General features: G+C 37.1%; 1 protein-coding gene across 1 annotated transcript; it reads left to right on the top strand.

Moving 5' to 3' along the window:
* The first annotated feature begins 18,148 nt into the window (after positions 1-18,148).
* LOC131028306 (vegetative cell wall protein gp1-like) lies at positions 18,149-19,435 on the top strand. Its single transcript, XM_057958559.2, has one exon. The coding sequence runs from the start codon at positions 18,368-18,370 to the stop codon at positions 19,235-19,237; it is 870 nt and encodes a 289-aa protein (XP_057814542.2). The 5' UTR covers positions 18,149-18,367; the 3' UTR covers positions 19,238-19,435.
* Positions 19,436-22,600: the final 3,165 nt, after the last annotated feature.

Raw genomic sequence — 22,600 nt, 5'->3', positions numbered from 1 at the left:
TCCAACACCAACACCCCTCCTTAAGCCACACCTCTTGTGTGCTTGGGGCTCCTAGCTTGGACCTAGCTCTGATACCATGTTGAGACATGGACCAGCTAGGACTCGAACCTAGGACCTTCCATACGATGTTGGAGTGCTCTACCACTGAGCTACTGGCCCCTCTTGGACCAGTCCATTGTTGGTTCGGGTGTGGCTTATTTCCAAAACCAACAGCCTTCAACACAATTTGTTTACTTCTATAGGTAAACTCAAGCTCCATGTTGTCTTCTTCCCTAACCAATTATGTCTTCCAAGTGTGATCAAGGAATGATATTGTTATGAAACAAAGACACAATGCCCAACCTTGCATGCAATGGGGTTCTTTAATTCTTATCACATGCTCTTGCATAACAAGATGAATGAAACCATGTAAAAATGAGAGATGGTTAATCATCATCATGAGACCCACCTTTATTTTGTACCTTCCAAGTTTGCCTTCATAGATGCTTTCATAGCTTGTTGTCCAAAGGTGCATGATATACTGAAAACTCCCCTCATGAGCTGTCAAATTTATCACCTCAAAGTTGTTGTTATAAATTAGATCGGCAACTAAAATGAACTCAATGATGTATGTATACCCATGCATAAGAAAGAAACCCATCTCATACACCTTCCCTATTGAGTAAATGTGTCTCCACACTCTCCAATCCAACCCATAAACTGAGGTAGACCTAAATAAATCTAGAAATACAATGTATAACAACGTAGGACAGCCATGTGTCAACCATGAATCCATGAAAATTATGTCACATCCCAACCAATAAACAGTTGCATAAGCATATGAAATAGGTGATAAATCCATAGTTGTATTGTAGTTATCTCCCTTCATACCCAAAGTCAACGCATGAGTGGTTGATCCACTAAACATGTAACCTATTAAATCATGATACACCTTATTAAAATTGCCAATATCAACTAAAAACTCAGAATTTTGGATGTTAGACAACTCTTGCTTCTCATCATTTATGGAGTCGTGTGAATCTAACTCTTGTTGAAGGTGAAGCTTGGCTTGATGAGCCATCAATTGGGCATTCCTTGCCTTCACTTGCCAACCCTCTTCCATTCTTTGGAACTGATTTAATGTTATTGTCCCTAAGTTTACAAATTCACTCCTCTCATAGGATGCATTATCACAAATATTATGTCTAACCTTTGCATCTTTTACCCCATTAATTGGAGAGCCCATAGCACTTACTTTTTCATGAAAATAGGCAGCTAACTCATGGGTATATAGAGATATAGTGTTGCGGTCCTTAATCGGGGATTCAAGACTGATTGCACCCTTTCTTTCGGTGCCTTGTAAGTCTTCAATATTAGAGTACACTTGCATACACTTGGCATCCCTAACTTGTAGCATTTCATGTCTTGAAGCCAAGTCATTATCATGCGCCATCGATTTATCACAAATTGATTCATGCCCTTCTTCAACTGCTGATATAAAATTAGATTGTTGGCAATTTGAAGTTTCAACCTTTACCTCATTCTTGTCAATCCACTCACTAATGTCTACCATGCTACATTTCTTGTCACCACTATCCCTCTTGGATTTGTGCCCATGTGATGTCACAATATTGTTGTCCGGACTCAAAGAACCAAAATTATGCTCATACCTTTCCAAGGTGTCTTTATTGCTCTTTCTTTTATCTTTTTTGAAGGAAGATGGTTCCTCCATGAGTGTTGGCCTATGAGGTGTGACCTGATGCAAGTAACATAAATTTCTAGCTACTAAAGTTGATCTATCTTTCATTGCTAACCAACTCCATGGTATAGTATGCAAAACAAACCAAACATTATCAAGTTGTAAGATCTTATTATTAGGGAATCTCTTAGTCTCTATAGTCAGTTGTCTGATACAAAATGCCTCATATGATCTTAGCAAGTGTTCTTTCATTGTAGATAATGCATGTTTAATGAAAACAAAATCAATAATGTTTCCTTCTACACAAATAGGTATAATACTAGTGGTTGGTCCACCAAGTGCGTGTCCATTATCATCATAGTTTTGAACCTTGAAAGAACTCTCTAAAAGAGGAAACTCATGATCCTCATGATGCAAACTAGATAAACATTCTGAACTTTCTGAATTATACCCCTTCCCTTGTTCACACACAACATGTTCTTCTTGTTTGTTTACCTCAAGAAGGTCTTCCTTTGCATGCTCCACTTGTATACATTCTTCTCTTGGAAGAAATAATGATCTAATGTATGATTCCCTTTGTTTCCTTGCATTATCTAGTCGATTGCATAGTTCCTTGCCTCTTGTAGATGTTGTCTTGCTTGGGTAGCAAGCATCTTTGCCTTCTTAGCTCTTTGTAACCACCCATCACATATATCTTGTGTCCTTTTAACATCTTCAATGTTATGGTGTACAAGGTTAGAACCTTTGTGGCTTGATCCACAATATATACTTCATGTTTGACTCCCAAATCTAGAGTGCCATGTTTCGGTTTTTCTTCATGTGTAGGAATTTTGTCATCATAGGAATGAACTATCACACTAGAAGATGCATTGTGATCACCTAAAGAATCCATACCATTATTATCCATACTAATCTCATGCCATACATCAAGGGGAGCCATGCTTATCTCTCCTATAAAGTCTTCTTATGGATCTTCACGCAAAAATGATGAAGCCTCATGTGAGTCATTCCCCAATGCTATCCTTTTATCTTCAAGAACCGGATTTGCATGCTTATCAAATTCTTCATGTAGATTTCTGCATACTTCATTTGAATAATATTTCCTCTTACAGTGGTGATTTGAACTTATAGATACCAACTCATCATCATCATCTTCGGATATACCCATAAATTGTGTGAAGGAAAGGAAGTAACATATCTTCTTAGGAAGGGGGCAATACTTATGATAGTTGTTCATAATTGCATCATTTGTTGCCATGGCATGAGGTCTCTTAATTGACCTTGTAGATGGAGATGAACTATTAGTGTGCCTAATTTTCCTTGAAAGGGAATCTTCAACATGCTGCAATTTTTTAAGTATCCTTTGTTGTGAATGGTAAAGGTCCATCAACATTTGTTCCCTGCTTGGAACCTTTCCCGTAGTTCCCATTTCGCTGTCCACAATCACAACTCAAACCAAACTGAGGTGAAAAGAACTGATCTTTACCCAACAGGTTGGCAAGATCATGGCTCTAATACTACTAAAAGATCCCCAATCCAATTTTCACCCAATCTAATCCAAATTAAGAGGTTTTGTGCAATGCTTATTTGATGCTAAGTCTTTGGTCGGTGTATGTTTGGATGGGGTTTGACTAGTTTTTGTTTTTGTTTTGTTTGGTTTTGAAGTTTAAGCAAGATTCTTGAATATTGTGTAAAAGAGATTGTTGATTTAACATAATAAAATGCATAACACATAAGGAAGATAAACAAGAACTTTCTTTTTTGTTTTAAAAGAGCAATGAACATACCATTAACATGTTCTCATAGGTCTAATGTAAAATTCCAGCCAATAAAAATATAGAAATTAGCTCCAAATAATGGTAAAACCCTAAATAGACTCTAGGGTTTGAAATCCTTCATCCCAAAATGTAGTGGCTAACTAAAATAGAGTTGGATTTAGATAGTAATGACCTCTAGATGGTCTGCCCTGCAACCAATTGTAGAAAATCTACCCTCAAACTGATAGATCTGCTCATAAATCCTCAAAGAAGGTTGTCATATGTACATTGAAGTTGTATTCTAATGGAAATTGATACCCTAAGATATGGGTTTTCGTCCAAATCTCCCAAATCTTCCAAAAGTTGGCGTTCCTAGAAGCCCAAAGCTATTGAAACCCTCATGTAAACTGCTGATCTGAAATTGGAGAGGTAAGAATAAATCCAAGTAATAAACAAAATGTCTTTTTATCTATTTTGGGGCTACTATTTGGCCTTAAAATCATAAAATATCTTTGAGGGTCTAATTTCTCATTGTGAACTTGGCCCCCTTTTAAAAAACAACTCAAGTTACTAGGATGGGGGACACTTTTTACTATTCATCTTATGTTTCTATGTTACTATTCACATAAGACCAACTTTAATATTTCAATTTTAACCATGGATTCAACCCCAGAACTCCAATCTAAAAGGCCCAAAAAGCTCCCTGTTGAGTTTCACAACCCTCGATTGGGTCCCCAAACCACACTGTTGACCTACGAGACCCTAATAGTAGGCCAACCTTCACTCAAGTCTAAGATGCCTAAGGGACATTATAGTCACCTGAAATCACCACAGTCTTATGTGTTGGGATTTAGTTTATTTGTATATGCTTCTTTGTTTTAATATAATTTTGACCTTCTTCTAGTTTCTTCTATGCCTTGAGTTTGGTCTAGTTTAAATTAAGAATGCTCTCTGAAATCTATAGACTCTCTACGAAGTGACTTCAGGTTTGCATTGCATACATGCTTCTAATATTTCATCACTATCAATGCTATCAATTTCGCTCTTGAGCTCCAATTCTCCTTCAATATTCAAATTTTCCTCCTCTTGTTCATCCAAAAGGCTAGAGTTAGTATAGAGATTCTTAACATACTCTCTAGCCTAGTCTTGTGCGATTTCCTCAATATAGCTTGTATCCTCCAGGTTAGCTAAAGGGATTCTAATTACTATGGTGTCATCAACAAATTATGAGATATCCTCTTTTTGGCAGTCTACAATACTATTTGATTTTACAAACAATCTCAGGCCTAGTAGAGCCTGGAATGTGTTAAAAGGTTCCACCACCTCAAAGTCAACACATTGTTTGATTCCTTTGATATTAACCTCTACATTCTTCCATGTGCCTAAAGTTTTCATTCCAAAGCCATTAGCTAAACAAACATTCATGGGTGTTTTAACTAGTTTCAATCTGCCTAATTTTTCCCATGTTGCAGAGGGTATGATATTGAGGTCCACTCCAAGATAAATCATTACATACTTAACCTTATGATCATTTAATTGGACATGTATAAGTAAGGGACCATCCTTCTAATTCTAGTCCTCTGAAAGTTTATTCACATATGGCTACTTTAACTTAACTACCAAATCTTTCTCTCTAGCCATGGCAGCCTAATCCTTTAATATCCTAACATCTTGTTTAGTAAAACATGCCATGTCTTCCTATATCTATTGCTAAATGGATTGCTTTGCCTATTCTATTACCTTATCATGATGCTTCTTATCCAATTGGAACAATGTCAATTTATTGTCTTCCTTAGCTTCTTCTAGGCTATAATAGTCATTGAATCCTTCTTTGTTAAATTTTAGGATCAGACTGATAAATATAGATAGCAAAATCAGAGAATCAAATCCTTGAACACAAAGAACACCAAAATACCCTAAAAAAAACCTCCCTCTTGGAGATGAAAAACCCAGCAACTAAATCCAGATCTTTATTAGACAAATCAGTATGAGACTTTACAACTATACTTCAACACTTGAAGTATTCAGAACAGCAGGGTAAGCATAGTAGAATAACACAATAAGAACTTATCTGGAACACAACTTGCAAATCAAGGAGAATATTTGGTGTCTTTCAAGTTCGCTGACCCTAGAATGAAGTCGTTGTCATTAGGGATGACTTTGTTGTTCTTGACAGTATCTTCACTGTCCTTAAGTATATCTTCGTTGACCGTGGAATGATGTCCGCTGACCTTAGGAGAAGGTTGTTGCTGATAGGAATATAATTCGTTGATCACTGCGTAAATGCATTATTAAGATGGACCCAAGCATGTAACAAGCAAAGCAATCAAATGTGATTATTGGGCTAGACCCAAATGTGTAACGTGAGGTAGCATGGAAGGAAATTAAATATAATTATTGAGCTAGACCCAAATGTAACGTGAGGAATGTATTATGACAATGTAATATAATTTAGATAAACATGCAAGCCGACTTAGTGGTAATTGGCGCCAAATGGTTGATATAAAACTATCAACAAATCGAGTCATTCTACAATCATATACCACGGATATAATTTGCTCTTCTAAATCAGCCAACTCTCCTTACTTGTGTGAAATTACTTAAGGATATTGATAGGCGAAGTTGAAGGCTCTCCTTGTGCGAACTTGAAGGCTCTCCCTGTGTGATTCTGCTCCAACCTATCTCAGACATCTATTGTTGATCTCCTTTAGTCATCTGTTGTTGATTAGAGCTGCATCCATCATTGCTCCGCTAACTTGTTGTTTGGAAAGCAATCTGAGATAAGTTCACCATATTGTAATTGCCTACATTTGAGACAATACATATTATATTTAAGGTTGGGTTTTTCACCTCCAAGAGGGAGGTTTTCCCGGGGTATTGGTGTCTTTTGTCATGTGCTTTATTGTTGTTATTGTTTATTCATAGTTTAATTATAATCTAATTGCTTAAATTAACATCTGATTGCTTAAAATTAACATGGTATTAGAGCTTTAGGTTTATTCAAAATAATCAGATTATTAGTTGTCCTTCACTTTCAATTTGATGGTTTAGTTTTGCAAGATGGTTACAGGTCTGAAAATAGAGGATGGACTTGAAGGTGCCCTCAATTTTACATCATGGAAGGTTTGTGTCCTCCTTGCTCTTGAAGAATTAGAGCTGTTACAGTTTGTGGAAGACATGGATCTAACTAAACCTTCGGATCCGGAAGAGCTAAAGCAATTCAAGAAGAATGCTCTCAAAGCAAAGAAGTTCCTTATTGATTCTATGAAGGATCATCTTGTTCCAGTCATCTCCAAATTGAAGACAAACCGAGAGATGTTTAAATATCTAGAAGGGATATATGAGATCAACAACATCAACCGGACACTTACATTGAGGCAGCAACTTCTTCAAGTCAAAATGTGCAAAGGAGATTCAGTCATGTCCTTCTTCATGAAGATTTCAGAATTGAAGGACCAACTCAGTGCCATTGGAAGCGAAGTTGTGGACAAGGATATTGTCATGATTGTTTGAATGGTCTTCCTGACTCTTGGGATCCTTTCATTCAAAGCATAAGTGGAAGAGTTGAATTCCCTTCCTTCGATCGCCTCCGATCAAATTGCATTCAAGAGGAGTCACGCCTTGTTGCCAGAGAAATGCATAAAGGCTCTCCTGGAGGAGATCAACATGTGCTTACATCTCAACATGTTCGAAGAAAGGGAGACCATTGGAAGAAGAACAACTTCAAAAGAGATCTAGAGATTTCAAACCTCCTACTTTCGATTCAAGGAAGAAGCCAAAGGGATCTTTCACGTGTCTGTTGCTTCATATGCGACAAGTTTGGACATTATGCCAAAGAATGTCAGAATCTGCCCATGCAAAGGGGGGCCAACCTAAATGAAGTTGCAAAATCAGAGGATAATGAAGACTATCTCTTCATTTATGCCTTGTCTAGCAATGTGTCAATCGATAGTAACACTTGGTTCATAGACAGTGGTGCATCTAAACACATCACGGGATATCAGGAGCATCTCTCAGACTTGATGGAGAAAGAGTCGAACCTTCATGTGGTAATTGGTGATGATGCTCAGTATTCGGTAAGAGGTTTTGGTAGCACTTCTTTAAATTTAGAATCTGGCATGTCCTTACATCTTAGTGATATTGTATTTGTCCCTGGAATTAAGAGGAATTTAATTTCTATTTCTGCCCTAGAAGATAAAGGTTATCAAATAGCATTTTTTAAGGGTAAAGTACTTGCATGGCCTAAGAAATATAGTATTAAATCTTCTTGTGTTATTGGAAATAGATATGATAGTTTTTATAAGCTTTCAGCTAACCCTATTCGAGCACTCATTCATGAAGCCCCTGAATCTTGCGAACTATGGCATAGAAGGCTCGATCGTCTTCACTATCAGGCACTTCCTTCACTTGAAAAGATGGTTAAAGGTATGCCTAAACTTAATCAATCCCATGATGATGCTTGCAAAGATTGTGCATTAGGTAAGAACACTAAAAGTCCATTTCATAAAAGTGAAAGTAGAGCTAATGAAAAATTAGCACTTGTTCATTCTGATCTATGTGGACCCATGTTTGTTCCTTCACCTAGTGGATTTTTATACTATGTTACATTTATCGATGATTTCTCTAGAAAGACTTGGATTTACTTTCTAAAATTTAAAGAATCTAATGAAGTGTTAAGTAGGTTCAAAGAATTTAAAGCTCTAGCTGAAAATATGTATGGTGAAAGGATTAAAGTGTTAAGATCTGACAATGGAGGTGAATACACCTCAAGTGGCTTCAATGACTTTTGTGTAGAAATAGGAATTAAGAGGGAGTTCTATGTTCCCTACAATCCTCAGCAAAATGGTGTAGTTGAACGAAAGAATAGAGTCATTGTTGAAGTTGCCAAAGCTATGATTCACGATCAAGACCTGCAAACCTCCTTATGGGCTGAAGTATCCAAGACTACAATGTACATTCAGAATAGATGCCCTCATCGTGTCCTGAAGAACATAACTCCCAAGGAAGCTTTCACTGGAGTCAAACCAGATATCAACCACCTAAAAATCTTTGGAAGTCTTGTATATGTTCATGTGCCAAAGGAAAAGAGTATTAAGTTAGAGTCTTTCGGGAAGAAGGGTATCCTTGTTGGATATAGTGAATCTTCCAAGGCATTTTGCATCTACATTTCTGGTCAAAGGTATATTGAGGTAAGTAGGGATGTCACCTTTGAATAAAATATTGCTTTCAAGAAATCTAAAGGTTCTCTTATTGATAATGATAAAGAAGTTAATGATAATCAAGATATGGATATTGATACTAACCCTGAGATTCAGAGGAAGCCTATTGAGCCTCCCGAACCTATTGAGCATGATGATCCTCCTGAGCCTCTGGTTCCAACTGATGGACCTAGAGATATTGTACTTAGCAAGAAAATACCACTTTGGATTAGAAGCACAGTTCAAGATGCAAAAAAGTTTGCAGCTCCTAGTGGCACTTTTAGAGAAAGTAAGAGACCTCAGAAGCTCTCCAACTATGTTGCAATGATGTGCAACATCATTGAGGCTAAACCGTCAATGATATAGAGAGATATAAAGCTACATTTGTAGCTCGTGGTTTTTCTCAAAAGGAAGGCATAGATTATGAAGAAACATTTGCTCTTGTTGCTAGATATACTTCCATTAGAACTATTATAGCTATTGCTACAGCCAAAGGTTGGAAATTACATCAGATGGATGTAAAGACTGTCTTCTTTAATGGTGTTATTGAGGAAGAAGTCTATATTGAACAACCTGGAGGTTATGAGATTCATAATAGAGAAACTCATGTGTGCAGATTGAAGAAAGCTCTCTACAGCCTCAAGCAAGCTCCTAGAGCTTGGTATGAAAGAATTGATAAGTACTTAGTTAGTTTAGGATTTTATAAGAATGATGTTGATCCTAACATTTACTTTAAAGTATTTAATGGTGAAATGCTAATTCCCGTTCTATATGTGGATGATTTATTTCTAACTGGCGAAGATAATCTCATCATTAGGTGTAAGAAAAAATTAACTACTGAATTTGAAATGAAGGATCTAGGTATAATGCATTACTTTCTAGGGTTAGAAGTGTGGCAAAGACCTAATGAAATTATTCTAAGTCAAGGTAAATATACTATTGATATTTTGAAAACATTTGGTATGATGGATTGTAAACCTATGTCTATTGTTATGGAAACTAACTTGAAGAAGTTGAGTATTTTTGCAACTAACTCTAATTTTGCAGATCCTTCAGAGTACATGCAGTTGATTGGATCCTTGATGTATCTAGTCAACACTAGACCAAATATTTGCTATGCAATGAGTGCACTTAGCCAATTCATGAACCAGCCAAAGCATGTTCACTTGGTGGCAGCCAAGCACATCCTGAGATACTTGTGTGGAACAGTTGGCTATGGACTGACGTATCCAATCAACACAATAATCAATTTGGAAGGCTACTCTGATTCTGATTGGGTTGGAAGTGTTACTGACAGGAAAAGCACTTCAGGAATCTATTTCAGCTTGGGTTCCGCTATGATCTCTTGGGCCAGTAGGAAACAGTCCTCAGTTGCATTAAGTACTGCAGAAGCTGAATACATTGCTTCAAGTGTGCCAACTAGAGAAGCAGTTTGGCTTCGCAAGCTACTTGTTGGGTTGTTTGGACAACCTTGGGAATCCACTGTTATTTATTGTGATAATCAGAGTTGTATTAAAATGTCTAATGATCATGTGTTTCATGACAGGTCAAAACATGTGGAAACTCACTATCACTATGTTCGTGATATGGCACAAAGAGGTGCCATCCAGCTGAAATATATCAGCACTGATGAATAGGTTTCAGATGTTTTCACCAAGCCTCTAGCTCGAGTGAAGTTTGAGTACTTCAGAGAGAAGCTTGGAATTGTGGAGAACACAGCATTGATTGAGAGGGAGTCTCAGTATCAATGATGCCATTTAGTTTGCATCCTCCACCCTCTGCGAGTAATGCAAGGTGGAGTCACCCTCTGCGAGCAATGCAAGGTGACATTGTATCCTTCTCTAGGAGAAGGCTGAGGTGTAAGACCTCTTCCTCCCTGTTGGGTCTCAAATCAGTAGATTGGATAGGTTCTAAGGAAATGTCAACTCCTATGATCAAACCCTCCAATTGACTTGGCCAACTTATAGAGTGAACCTATTTGGTTACTAACTCTCTCACTTTAGGCTCTGCGGAACCTAGGCGGATATTCCCACTCACTAGTTGTTCCTTCAACTAGTGCTTTTTATAGCAGATTTAGTGTCTTAATCTGATATCTCCCAGTCTTAGAATGGCATAAGTTTCTTAAACAGGCTTATTTGAGATGTGTGTATTGATCTATGTATCTTACAAAAGTATATATGTTACACTTTGGCTAAATTACCTACTATACCTACTCTACTAATCCTAATGCTTAAAAGTAAAGGGTAATTGTTATGGTTAAAGGGTTTGTTTACAAATGATCAGTGTATTTCCTCTTATTTAGGCTACAGAGTCTTATATTTCACTAGGACTTCATGTATGCTTCTATGAGACAATTTTCAAATCTACCCCTTTGGTAAATCTATCAGTTACTTTCCCTCAAAAAGATTCGATAACTATTTTATTCTATAATTTGCTTGAATGAATTTAACCCTTACTTTAAGAGACCATTCAAGGAAGAATTACCAGGAACAATTACAATTCACAAGTAAGTCTTTTATTCAAACTTATAACGATAAGAACATAAACTTCACTAAGAAGACACAAGCAACCTTATCTTCTCTGAGATAATATCATAGAACAACTGCCTACTGAAAATATGTTAACTCTCAACACATATGAGAAAGAAAATGCAACTGGTTATTTTTGATAAAAAGTTTAAAAGTACAAAATTGCCTCCACCTCAAGTATCTCTCCTCCCCCTCTCTTTACATTTTACATCACACATATATATGTGATTGAATGGTTTTCATACCCCTTTGGGTGAAAAGACACCCCCCTTTTAAATAAAAATAATTCCAAATACCGAAATTGCCTTAGTTTATGTAATTAATTGTCACTTTACAAGTTGTTTAGGCATATTAGAGGTATTTTAAGGCTATTTTATGGGTATATAATGGATAAATGGTCTTTAAATGATGTAAATACCCTCTTTTACTCTATGGAGCTTAAATATTCATTCTTGCGGGCAATGCAAGATGAAAGTCATGAATGGATCATGACAAGTGGCAGAATTCCTCCCTAGCTAAGAGGGAGTGTTGAAAATAATAGCTAGCTCGGATACCTGATTATTGAATTTTAATGTTGTCAATGACAATTAAAATTCATATGTATTATCTCTCATGTAAATGCATTATTAAGATGGACCCAAGCATGTAACGTGCAAAGCAATCAAATGTGATTATTGGGCTAGACCCAAATGTGTAACATGAGGTAGCATGGAAGGCAATTAAATATAATTATTGGGTTGGACCCAAATGTAACGTGAGGAATGTATTATGACAATGCAATATAATTTAGATAAACATGCAAGCCGACTTAGTGGTAATTGGTGCCAAAAGGTTGATATAAAACTATCAACAAATGAAGTCATTCTACAATCATATACCACGGATATAATTTGCTCTTCTATATCAGCGAACTCTCCTTACTTGTGTGAAATTACTTAAAGGTATTGATAGGCGAAGTTGAAGGCTCTCCTTGTGCGATTTTGCTCCAGCCTATCTCAGACAACTGTTGTTGATCTCCTTTAGTCATTTGTTGTTGATTAGAGCTGCATCCTTCATTGCTCCGCTAACTTCTTGTTTGAACAGCAATCTGAGATAAGTTTGCCATATTGTAATCTGAGATAAGTTTGCCATATTATATTTAAGGTTGGGTTTTTCACCTCCAAGAGGGAGGTTTTCTCAGGGTATTGGTGTCTTTTGTCTTGTGCTTTATTGCTGTTATTATTTATTCACAGTTTGATTATAATCTAATTGCTTAAATTAACATCTTTCACCAGGGATTTCTTCTTATTTTTCCCAGGATCAATGCCAGTCTAGTGAACACATATAAGCTTTCTTCTTTCCTATGTTTTTCTTCTTCTTCTTTTTTATTATCAAGTCTCCTCTGAATTTGTACTCCTATGAAGTCTCCAGAGTCCACACGTTCATCCAGTGGCAGCCTTTTATGTTGAAATTAGACTTTCAGATTTAATGGAAAACTCATAAACTGAATCTTAATTGATTTGTTGTTTAGTTTAGTGACTTTCAGAATTAGGCATAAACATAAAGATGAACAATAATGAAACACGACACGCAAATACCCTGGGAAAACCTCCTGAGAGGAAAAACCCAGCAATAAAGGCCCATAGGTATGATTATGCATTCAATTCCAAAAGCTAACAATGTGTACTTAGCTGCAACTCAAATCTGAGATCTATATTCTGCGCACTTGCATAAATATGATCTGCTTCTTTATCATGAACAGGTTTGCACTAGGTTCTTACTTCCATAGGGAATAAGTCTACCCTTTCAAGTGAATATATTTGCTTCGGGTCTGTATCAAATCTGCACCTTGAAGAACTTGCTATCAACAGAAACAAAGTATCACATCTGCACCTTGAAGGACTTGCTATCAGCAGCAACAATATTCGCTATGATCTTGAACAAATTCGCTATAATCTCCTTGAACATATTCGCCAAGTTCAGTAACAACTTTTGCACCTTTAAAGCAGATATCCTTTTTCGTTGTTTGTGTGTGTATTGAATAGCAAATGGCTTTGTTATATATGAGTTCTAACGTGCAAGTTTACCTTTGGGGTCGGCCCCATATTTTGGCGCCCATATTTTATATTTAACCTTCACACGTTACCTTAATTGTTCTGCCCTATTTAAGGGTCACACGCTACATGGGAATAGGACCCAGTTGAGTCTCCACGTTACATCAAGAAGAAGGGTCCAGCCCTATAAGGATTTGAATCCTTATTTATTTTCCTCACTAAGTTACAATAGACTAACACTCCCTCTTAACTAGGGAGGAAAATAAATACATAACCAAATTCACATGGAGAATCCCATGGCATGAATAATTACAATGTTTAAGATTAGGGCCCAGCCCTAATAGTACAATCAATATACAATTTGTGATTTGATCACGCAATTACATTACAATGAACCTTTACATGATCTTCTCTTGCAATGCCTGCAAAGGATGAAGCCAACGCTTCATAACTTCACACTTTCCTGGGGACTTGCATGTAACACCATGATCTTTCATCATGCACATCCGCAGAGGATGACAGAGACCTTTCCATATGCACACCTACAATAATTAATACTCAAAGATATATATAACTATACAACATAAATCATGCACAACCGCAGAGGATACATATGTTTTTTTACTGAGAAGAACAACCTGTCACCTTGCACACCGCAGAGGGTGAACTCACCTTGCACTCCATAGAGGGTGAGAAATAATTGCCACCTTGCACTCCGCAAAGGGTGGAAAGTACTGCCAGCTTGCACTTCGCAGAGGGTGGACTCACCTTGCACTCTGCAGAGGGTGAAAGAGAACTGCCACCTTGCACTCCACAGAGGAAGGACTCACCTTGCACTCCGCAGAGGGTGGATGATACACCCAGTGTATTATAGAATATAACCAGAACACTTGTTAGTTTCAACAGAGAATAAAGGAAAACATTTGCAATAATCAAGTAACACATTTATCAATTCCATCATTAGAGCAATAGATCACAATGATTAGAAACCAACAATAAGATTTTACTGAGATAAAGAGTATTTTAAAGATGTCACAGGACTCCCTCTAAAACCCTATCTAGAAGATAAATCCACAACAAATTTATGACTTAAAGTTGGAACCAAACTTAAATCTAAAACAAAATTTAACTAAAGATGGATCAACAAACCAATAGATCAAAGGAGGAAATCTTCACGATTGTGAGGATTTGATACGTCATTTATGTTTGCATCTTCTTGCTCATCCTGAATTTGATAGTCCCTTGCAAAGTGGCCACGCTTGTTGCATCGGAAGCATCGGATGTGGGATAAGTCTCTTGGTCTTTTCTTTGAAGGAGGGGTAGGAGAGCTGAAATCTCTATTTCTCTTGAAAACATTCTTCTTCCAATGGATGTCTTCCTTCTTAGCCAAGAGGACATGTTGCTCATCATAAGGGTTCTTAATTTTTCCTTTCGCAGCCAACCGAGACTCTTCTTGAATGCAATCTCCCATTAATTGATCAAACTTAGGAAGCTCAACTCTGGCACAGATTCCTTGAACAAATGGTTCCAAAGAGGGAGGAAAACCATTTAGGGTAGTCATAGATAAGTCATTGTCTTCAACACTCTTCCCAATGGTGGCAAGTTGATCTCTCAGCTCAGAGATTCTCATGAAGTAAGCAGCAACAGGTTCTTCTTTCTCTAATTTGATGTAGGAGAGTTGATTCCTTAAGGCAAGGATGTAGCTGGTATTGTTGACTTCGTACATCTTTTCCAATGTAGAGAACATCTCCCTGGAGGACTTTGTCATGGAGATGGATGGCAGCAAATGGTTTTTGACGGAGTTTATTATTATCCTTTGAGCTTGGAAGTCCTTCTTCTTCCAATCTTCTTTCTCACTTGCACCCTCAGGTTCCTTAGCATTCTTGCTAACATATGCAGCAAGATCATTCAATGCCATCATTATCTTGACCTTCCAAGAAGAGAAATTTGTGTGACCTTCCAACCTATCTTCAGACCTAATATAAGAAGCCATGGGGACTAAACTTTTGAACAGCAGGTTAGAAGGAAGCACAAATCTGATTACAGCCTCTATATGAACATAGGGCTGTGATACCATGTTGAAATTAGACTTTCAGATTTTATGGAAAACTCAGAAACTGAATCTTAATTGATTTGTTGTTTAGTTTAGTGACTTTCAAAATTAGGCATAGATGAATAATAATGAAACACGGCACGCAAATACCCTGGGAAAACCTCCTAAGAGGAAAAACCCAACAATAAAGGCCCACGGGTCTAATTATGCATTCAATTCCAAAAGGTAACAATGTGTACTTAGCTGCAACTCAGATCTGAGATCTATATTCTGCACACTTGCATAAATCTGATCTGCTTCTTTATCATGAACAGGTTTGCACTAGGTTCTTACTTCCATAGGGAATAAGTTTGCCCTTTCAAGTGAATATATTTGCTTCGGGTTTGTATCAAATCTGCAACTTGAAGAACTTGCTATCAACAACAACAAAGTATCAAATCTGCACCTTGAAGGACTTGCTATCAACAGCAACAATATTCGCTATGATCTTGAACAAATTCGCTATAATCTCCTTGAACAAATTTGCCAAGTTCAGTAACAACTTTCGCACCTTTAAAGCAGATATCCTTTTTCGTTGTTTGTGTGTGTTGGCTTGATGATGATTGTAATGTATTCATCACTTGTTGTCATTGATGAAACACTCTCACACACACATATGATTACATTGACTACCAGTGTAACTTCAATTGGTTTACACTGACAATCGGCATGTTTAAGGTCTATCTCTAACCGATACTTTGTGTCAACTGGTATGTGCTTAAGAGATAACATGTGGCTACACTAAGTCTGCATCAAAATGAAGATGAAGATGGAGATGGAGATCAAGCGGAAGATTCCAGGACAACGGTTCACATGTTTTGTTCCAACCGGTATTGACTGTTCTAACCGATATTTGATTTTGTGATGAGTTACTAGCACCGTTTTCTTGGCGGTCATTTTGTGATGAGTTATGATTACTTGTCTAGATACACTGCACCTAGGAAATTGTGTTTTGATTTCCTTAGGCCGGCATAATATTTAAATGTCTATTTAAAGACATCTTAGTGAATCATTTCAAATATAATACTGAAAGTGATAAAGAGGAGATTATGCGAAAAGAGTGAAAGCTTTTGTTGAAAAGCGAAAAGTGTTAAAGATGAAGAGCATTGTTGAATGTACTTAGAATGATCTGATCAAGCAAGTATTGTGCTACGCAAAACAGATCAAACATTCTTGTTGTTTTCTAATCACTGCAACAAAATCAAATCCCCTAACCGGGTAAGCTCTAACAAGCTTCATTGTACAAATCCTCTAACAAGGTGATTTATTAGTTTGGATTCTTAAATCCTCCAGCGAGGTTACTCCTAACAGGGTAGTACTCTTAACAGGGTATAAGCTTCTAATCAAGCTTGGGATCTCTAACAAGATTCACTCCTAGCAGAGCACTTTGTAAGACCTTAACCGGTCAGTTATCTATTACTACAGATAGTTAACTTGTGAGTTCCATCTCACCGTGGTTTTTCCACATATAAACACTTGTGTTATGGTGGATGCTTTACTTTTTGTGGATGTTGTTATATCATTTTGGATAGCATGTATTTTGTTTAAATGCTTGGTTAAGTTCATCTACCAGTTAGTGTTTGAAGTAGTGTTTTATTTGGTGTCACTGATTCCCCCCCGCCCCCCTCTCTGTGCTTCTCAAGTCCATCAGTGTGTGTATTGAATGGCAAATGACTTTGTTATATATGAGTTCTAACGTGCAAGTTTTCCTTTGGGGTCGGCCCCATATTTTGGCGCCCGTATTTTATATTTAACCTTCACACATTACCTTAATTGTTCTACCCTATTTAAGGGTCACACGCTACATGGGAATAGGACCCAGTTGAGTCTCCACATTACATCAAGAAGAAGGGCCCAGCCCTATAAGGATTTGAATCCTTATTTATTTTCCTCACTAAGTTACAATAAACTAACATTCTACTCCTTGTAGTGGTACTCTACGGATCACCTCGACTCCTCTCTGTAGCTCATCACTCTGGGAAGGTTGGTTATTGTCTTGGTTTGTATAAAAACTCTTTGCTTTTTCACATGTGAGTTTATTGAATGTTCTTCTCCTCCACAAAATGTGCATTTTAGCCTTTTCTCTTCCCATCACTCTTATGCATAGTGGCCAATCTTTCTACAATTGAAGCAAGTTGCATCATTCCTCTTCATATTACATTGACCTCCTCTGCAACTAGAATCTTTATTATCCTCTTGATACCCTTTATTGTTTTGCATTGCACAAGCATGCCAAATGTCCTACCAAGGAGAATTGAGTAGCTTGCTTAGTCTATTTCTTTATATGTACAATTTATATTTGAACAAAATGGATTACCTATGTTCTCAAGGGGAGGTTTATTTATGGGACAGTCCTTGGTGAGATGTAGATCCCACTCTTGACAATACGCACAATACATAGAATTAGGTTTAACTACTCTTGTGGCAACTAATGTCTTTTCTACCATGTCCTTGGAATAAGTACAACATATGCGTTCTAGCATTTTTGGCTCAAATATCCTTATTTCTTGTTGGATGACTAATTTCTTGACTTGTTCCTACAAATTCTATAGAATTTTTTAATTTCAATCTTTCTCTTGAATCTTTGAAGATTGGATCTCTATTTGATCATGTCCCTATACTTCTGAAAGTCCCTTTTATCTAACTCAACTCATTCCCTAATAAAAACCAACCTTGAAAAAATGATACATCTAACAAAAAAAAACCTTTAAGCATAATAGGAGCAAACAACATCTTCAAAGAAAAGAAAAAAATTATTCCTAAAAAGTCTTTCTTGTTCTATTTTAGAATTTTAAACATATATATGATTTAGTAAAATACAACCTTTCGATGCCTAAGCAAAACAAATAACTTGAAAAACACACAGCAGTAAGGAACCTTTTCTTTCATGGCGGTCCCTGCTTGGACCATATTCATACTTGTCAAACGCCCCTGCTGGTTCCTTCTGCACTTCCATCAAATCGACACCTTGGCCAGAATTTTTCATACTTGTCCAATTTCAAAATCATCTTCTACACTCATCCCTCGCCCAAACAATAAATCCCCTCTGCTAATAATACAACCCTAAATCAATTTCATCCCATGCAGCAAATGGCGTGCAGGCTAACGAAGCTTCAGTCCAGGCTGACAATGGCGTCTCTGCCGTCCACCACATTCAAGCAATCATCGTCCTTGCAGAAAAAAAATTTCATCTGTCACAGACGAAGCATTGGGCTTAAGCGCGGCTTCTTTGCGGCGGCATCAAACCCTAGAACTATCTTCCCCTGCCTCAAACCCTCATATCTTCTCCTGCCGGCAAACCGCTTACGAATTTGCCATAACCGTCTGGCCTTCCTCGCCTATTCGCCCGATACCCCGAAACGAGAAATAAACCCTAATCCCTCATATCCAACCCCCAGCGAGCCCGATGTCCCGAAGCCAGAAATTAACCCTAATCCCTCCTATCCAACCCCCGGCGAACCGGCAACCACCCCCGGGAAACATCCTTTGCCGCCAGAATCCCCTGAACCTTTACCGCCTGAAGTCCCTACCAAACCAGAGATTCCCCCATCGCCTGATCCTTCTTGGCCTTCCGAGGTCCCCCATGTTGACCCCTCTCCGCGGCCGGAAATTTCACCGCCCGATTCGGGAAAGACTTACCCTGTAGAACCGCCTACAGAAGTGCCGCTCAGAACAATTAGCATTCGAGATCCGCCACTGTATCCTCCTGGTTCTCCGCCGCCTGATATCGTTCCGCCAGTTACTCCTCCTGGTCTGCCTCCAGATATTCCGCCAAATGTTCCGCCAATTCCACCTCCAGATGTTCCTCCAATTCCCTCGCCAGATTGGCCTCCGTTTCCATGCCCTCCACCTCCTGACCCGTTTCCGCCTATTCCTTCACCGCCTATTATGCGAGACTGGCCTTTGCAGGTTCCATGGATACCAATTTTAAATATTATCGGCTTTCAGTAATGTATTGTTCTCCAGCTCAGGGGCATTGTTAGACATTTAGATGTGTTTTATCACCCGGTTCTTATTTTCATCTATATTCATTTCCTCAATCTCACTATGTAATAGGTTAGCAAAAATGTATATTGCTGTAAGTTGTAGTTCAAATCCTTTTCGCATGGGCATTCTTATAAAGCTATGAAAATTAGATAAGTTGTCCAATTCGTTGCCCGAATCGTTGCAGAGTTTTATTGTTACTCGTTATGCTCTTGTTTACCATTCTGCATCTGAAATTTGCTATCTGTAATTCCTTTTTAATTTTAATCCAAATATCTTGGGAAAACAAAATCTATGATTATGCCGATATCCTTCCCCTTTGGTGGGAATCATTTGAATAAGTACATCTACAGTTTCAAATTAATGTTTAAAACTGGAGATCATAATTTACCGTGGGAGGGTTTCAGTTCATTTAAGGTAGGAATTGCTGATAATGTAGCTCACTGGTTTTTTGGTCATCGTTGTTCCATCCAATGCTCGATCGGATCGGCTAGCAAAGGGGAAGTGTGGTCAAGCATGGGAAATGATTATTCTCGCGTGTTTTAAGGCATAATGTGTGGAGTAGATGGGAGTGCGATGTCGAGGGATCGAATCTGGAGGCTTATTGAGCTTGGATGATGAAACCATGGAGGAAAGGGGGTTTTACTTTGCATGTTGAGCAAGAAGCTAGCAAATGGTTCAAGTTAAGAAATGGACTAGGTATGGACAATATTCTTGGGAATGAATGAATGAAAGATTTTAATAACTAGGGCATAGTGTTGTTACGATTGTTGATCTTGATCAACAAATTTGAAATAATGTGCTTAATTTCTTAATTTTCAAGATGTTTTCATAATTTATGTTATAAGTTGAGCATTCCATAATAAAATGTCATTTTGTCTCAACCAGTTCTCATTTTTAACTGTCCTTATGTTATAGTCGTACTTGATTGTAAATTGTTTTTGTTAAAGAGGTCTCCAAACTCTTGTTTAGTGTGAATGTATCACATAAGTCCAACAAGATTGAAAGCTAAAGGCATCGTTGACAAAATAGAAATTCATCAACAAATTGTGGAAGACTAGAGCTCAATGAACAAGAGTTTGTCAAAAATTCATCAACAAATTGTAAAGGTAGGAGCTCAATTAACATGAGTAGCTCTCAATTTAGCGAGAGTAGAGTAGGTGTTCTTAACAAATTGTAAAGGTAGGAGCTCAATTAACATGAGTAGCTCTCAATTTAACGAGAGTAGAGTAGGTGTTCTTAACAAATTGTAAAGGTAGGAGCTCAATTAACATGAGTAGCTCTCAATTTATCGAGAGTAGAGTAGGTGTTCTTAGGATGGAGCTCTATTAATAAGAGTAGGTCTCAATTAGCGAGAGTAGAGTTATTAAGATGCTTAGTGAGAGTAGAGTTAGTAGGTGTTCTTAGGATGTTCAATTAATAAGGCAATAACAAAGTGGTAGCAAAGGTACTACCACTTATCAACCTAGTTGATCCCTTAAGATGTTCAATTAATAAGGCAATAACAAAGGTACTACCACTTGTCAACCTAGTTGATCCAGCAAAAAAGAAGGGATAGAAGTAAAACAAGGTGGTTGGGAACCTCGTTTGAGTAAAGAGTAGGCCTCAATTAACAAGAGTAGAGTAGGTGTTCTTACTTTTTTCGGATGTTAATTGGTGTGGTTACTTTTTTCGGATGTTCAATTAACAAGAGTAGGTCTCACTTTTTTCGGATGTTCAATTAACAAGAGTAGGTCTCAATTAGTGACAACAGCAGGGTTGGTGTTCTTACTTTTTTAGGTTTAAAGTTAGATCACTAATTTGGTGTTCTTACTTTTGGGGTTCAAAGTTAGATTTAAGAGTGTTTTTATAATTAAAAATAAGCTGTTTATTTCTTACTTTCGGGTTTGGTACTTTTGGGTTCATAGGTGTTCTTAGGATGCTCAATTAACAAAGAGTAGGTCTCAATTAGCAAGAGTAGAGTAGGTGTTCTTACTTTTTTAGAATCTTCAATTAACGATAGTAGGTGTTCTTAGGATGGAGCTCAATTAACAAGAGGTCTCAATTAGCGAGAGTAGAATAGGTATTCTTAGGATGCATAGGTGTTTGTAGGATGCTCAATCAGTGAGAGTAGGTTTGAGTAGGTCACATTTAGCGAGAGCAGAGTCAGTAGGTGTTCTTAGTGTTCTTAGGATGCTCAATTAACAAGAGTAGCTCTCAATTAATGAGAGTAGAGTAGGTGTTCTTATTTTTTTAGGATGCTCAGTTAACAAGAGTAGGTCTCAATTAGCGACAGTAGAGTTGGTGTTCTTACTTTTTAGGTTTAAAGTTAGATTGCTAATTTGGTGTTCTTACTTTTTGGGTTCAAAGTGAGATCCAAGAGGGTCAGTGGTGTAGGTGTTCTTACTTTTCTAGTTCAAAGTTCAATAGCTAATTTGGTATTCTTACTTTTTGGGTTCAAAGTTAAATCTAAGAGGGTGTTTTTATAATTAACAATTGGATGTTTCTTTCCTACTTTTGGGTTCAATTTTGGATCTAAGAGGATGTTGTTTTTAGAGTTATTTTAAATAAGATTGAAAGGTGTTGAAAGATCATTCTATTTTTTCTTGTTTGAATAATTTTCTTATATGAACTACTAGATTAAAAGGTGATTGAATCAATCATTTTTAAAATAGTCAATGATATTATTCAATGGGTAATAATTAATGGGTAATAGGTAAAGGTGATTGAATCAATTATTTTCAAAGGTTGCTTGGTAGTCAATGGGTAATAGTCACAATGTGAATGGATAAGGATAATAGATGAATATTTTTTCAAAGGTGACTGAACCAATTATTTTCAAAGACTAATGGGTAATGGAGCTCAATTAACAAGAGTAGGTCTCAATTAGCAAGAGTAGAGTGGGTGTTTGTAGGATGCTCAATTAACAAGAGTAGGTCTCTCAATTAATGAGAGTAGGTCTCAATTATAGAGAATGGAGTAGGTGTTCTTGCTCTTTTTAGGTTCAAAGTTTGATCGCTAATTTGGTGTTCTTACTTTTTGGGTTCAAAGTTAGATCTAAGAGGGTGTTTATATAATTAACAATAATTAACAATTGGATGTTTCTTTCTTACTTTTGGGTTCAATTTTAGATCTAAGAGGATGTGATTTTTAGAGTTATTTTAAATAGGATTAAAAGGTGTTGAAAGATTGTACAATTTTTGGGTTCTAATTTTTTCTTATTTGAATAATTTGTTTATATGAACTACTAAATTAAAAGAATGTAATTGAATTAATCATTTTTCAATGAGTAAGTCAATGATATTAATCAATGGGTAATGGTCAATGGGTAATAGGTAAATGGATAATAAG

Source organism: Cryptomeria japonica, chromosome 7 (assembly GCF_030272615.1).
Source record: "Cryptomeria japonica chromosome 7, Sugi_1.0, whole genome shotgun sequence".
In the NCBI taxonomy this organism is placed as follows: domain Eukaryota; kingdom Viridiplantae; phylum Streptophyta; class Pinopsida; order Cupressales; family Cupressaceae; genus Cryptomeria; species Cryptomeria japonica.
This window is presented reverse-complemented; position numbering and strand designations above follow the sequence as displayed.

Excerpts from the sequence above, each read along its gene's own strand:
- LOC131028306 (XM_057958559.2), top strand. The coding sequence starts at position 18,368 with ATGCAGCAAATGGCGTGCAGGCTAACGAAGCTTCAGTCCAGGCTGACA.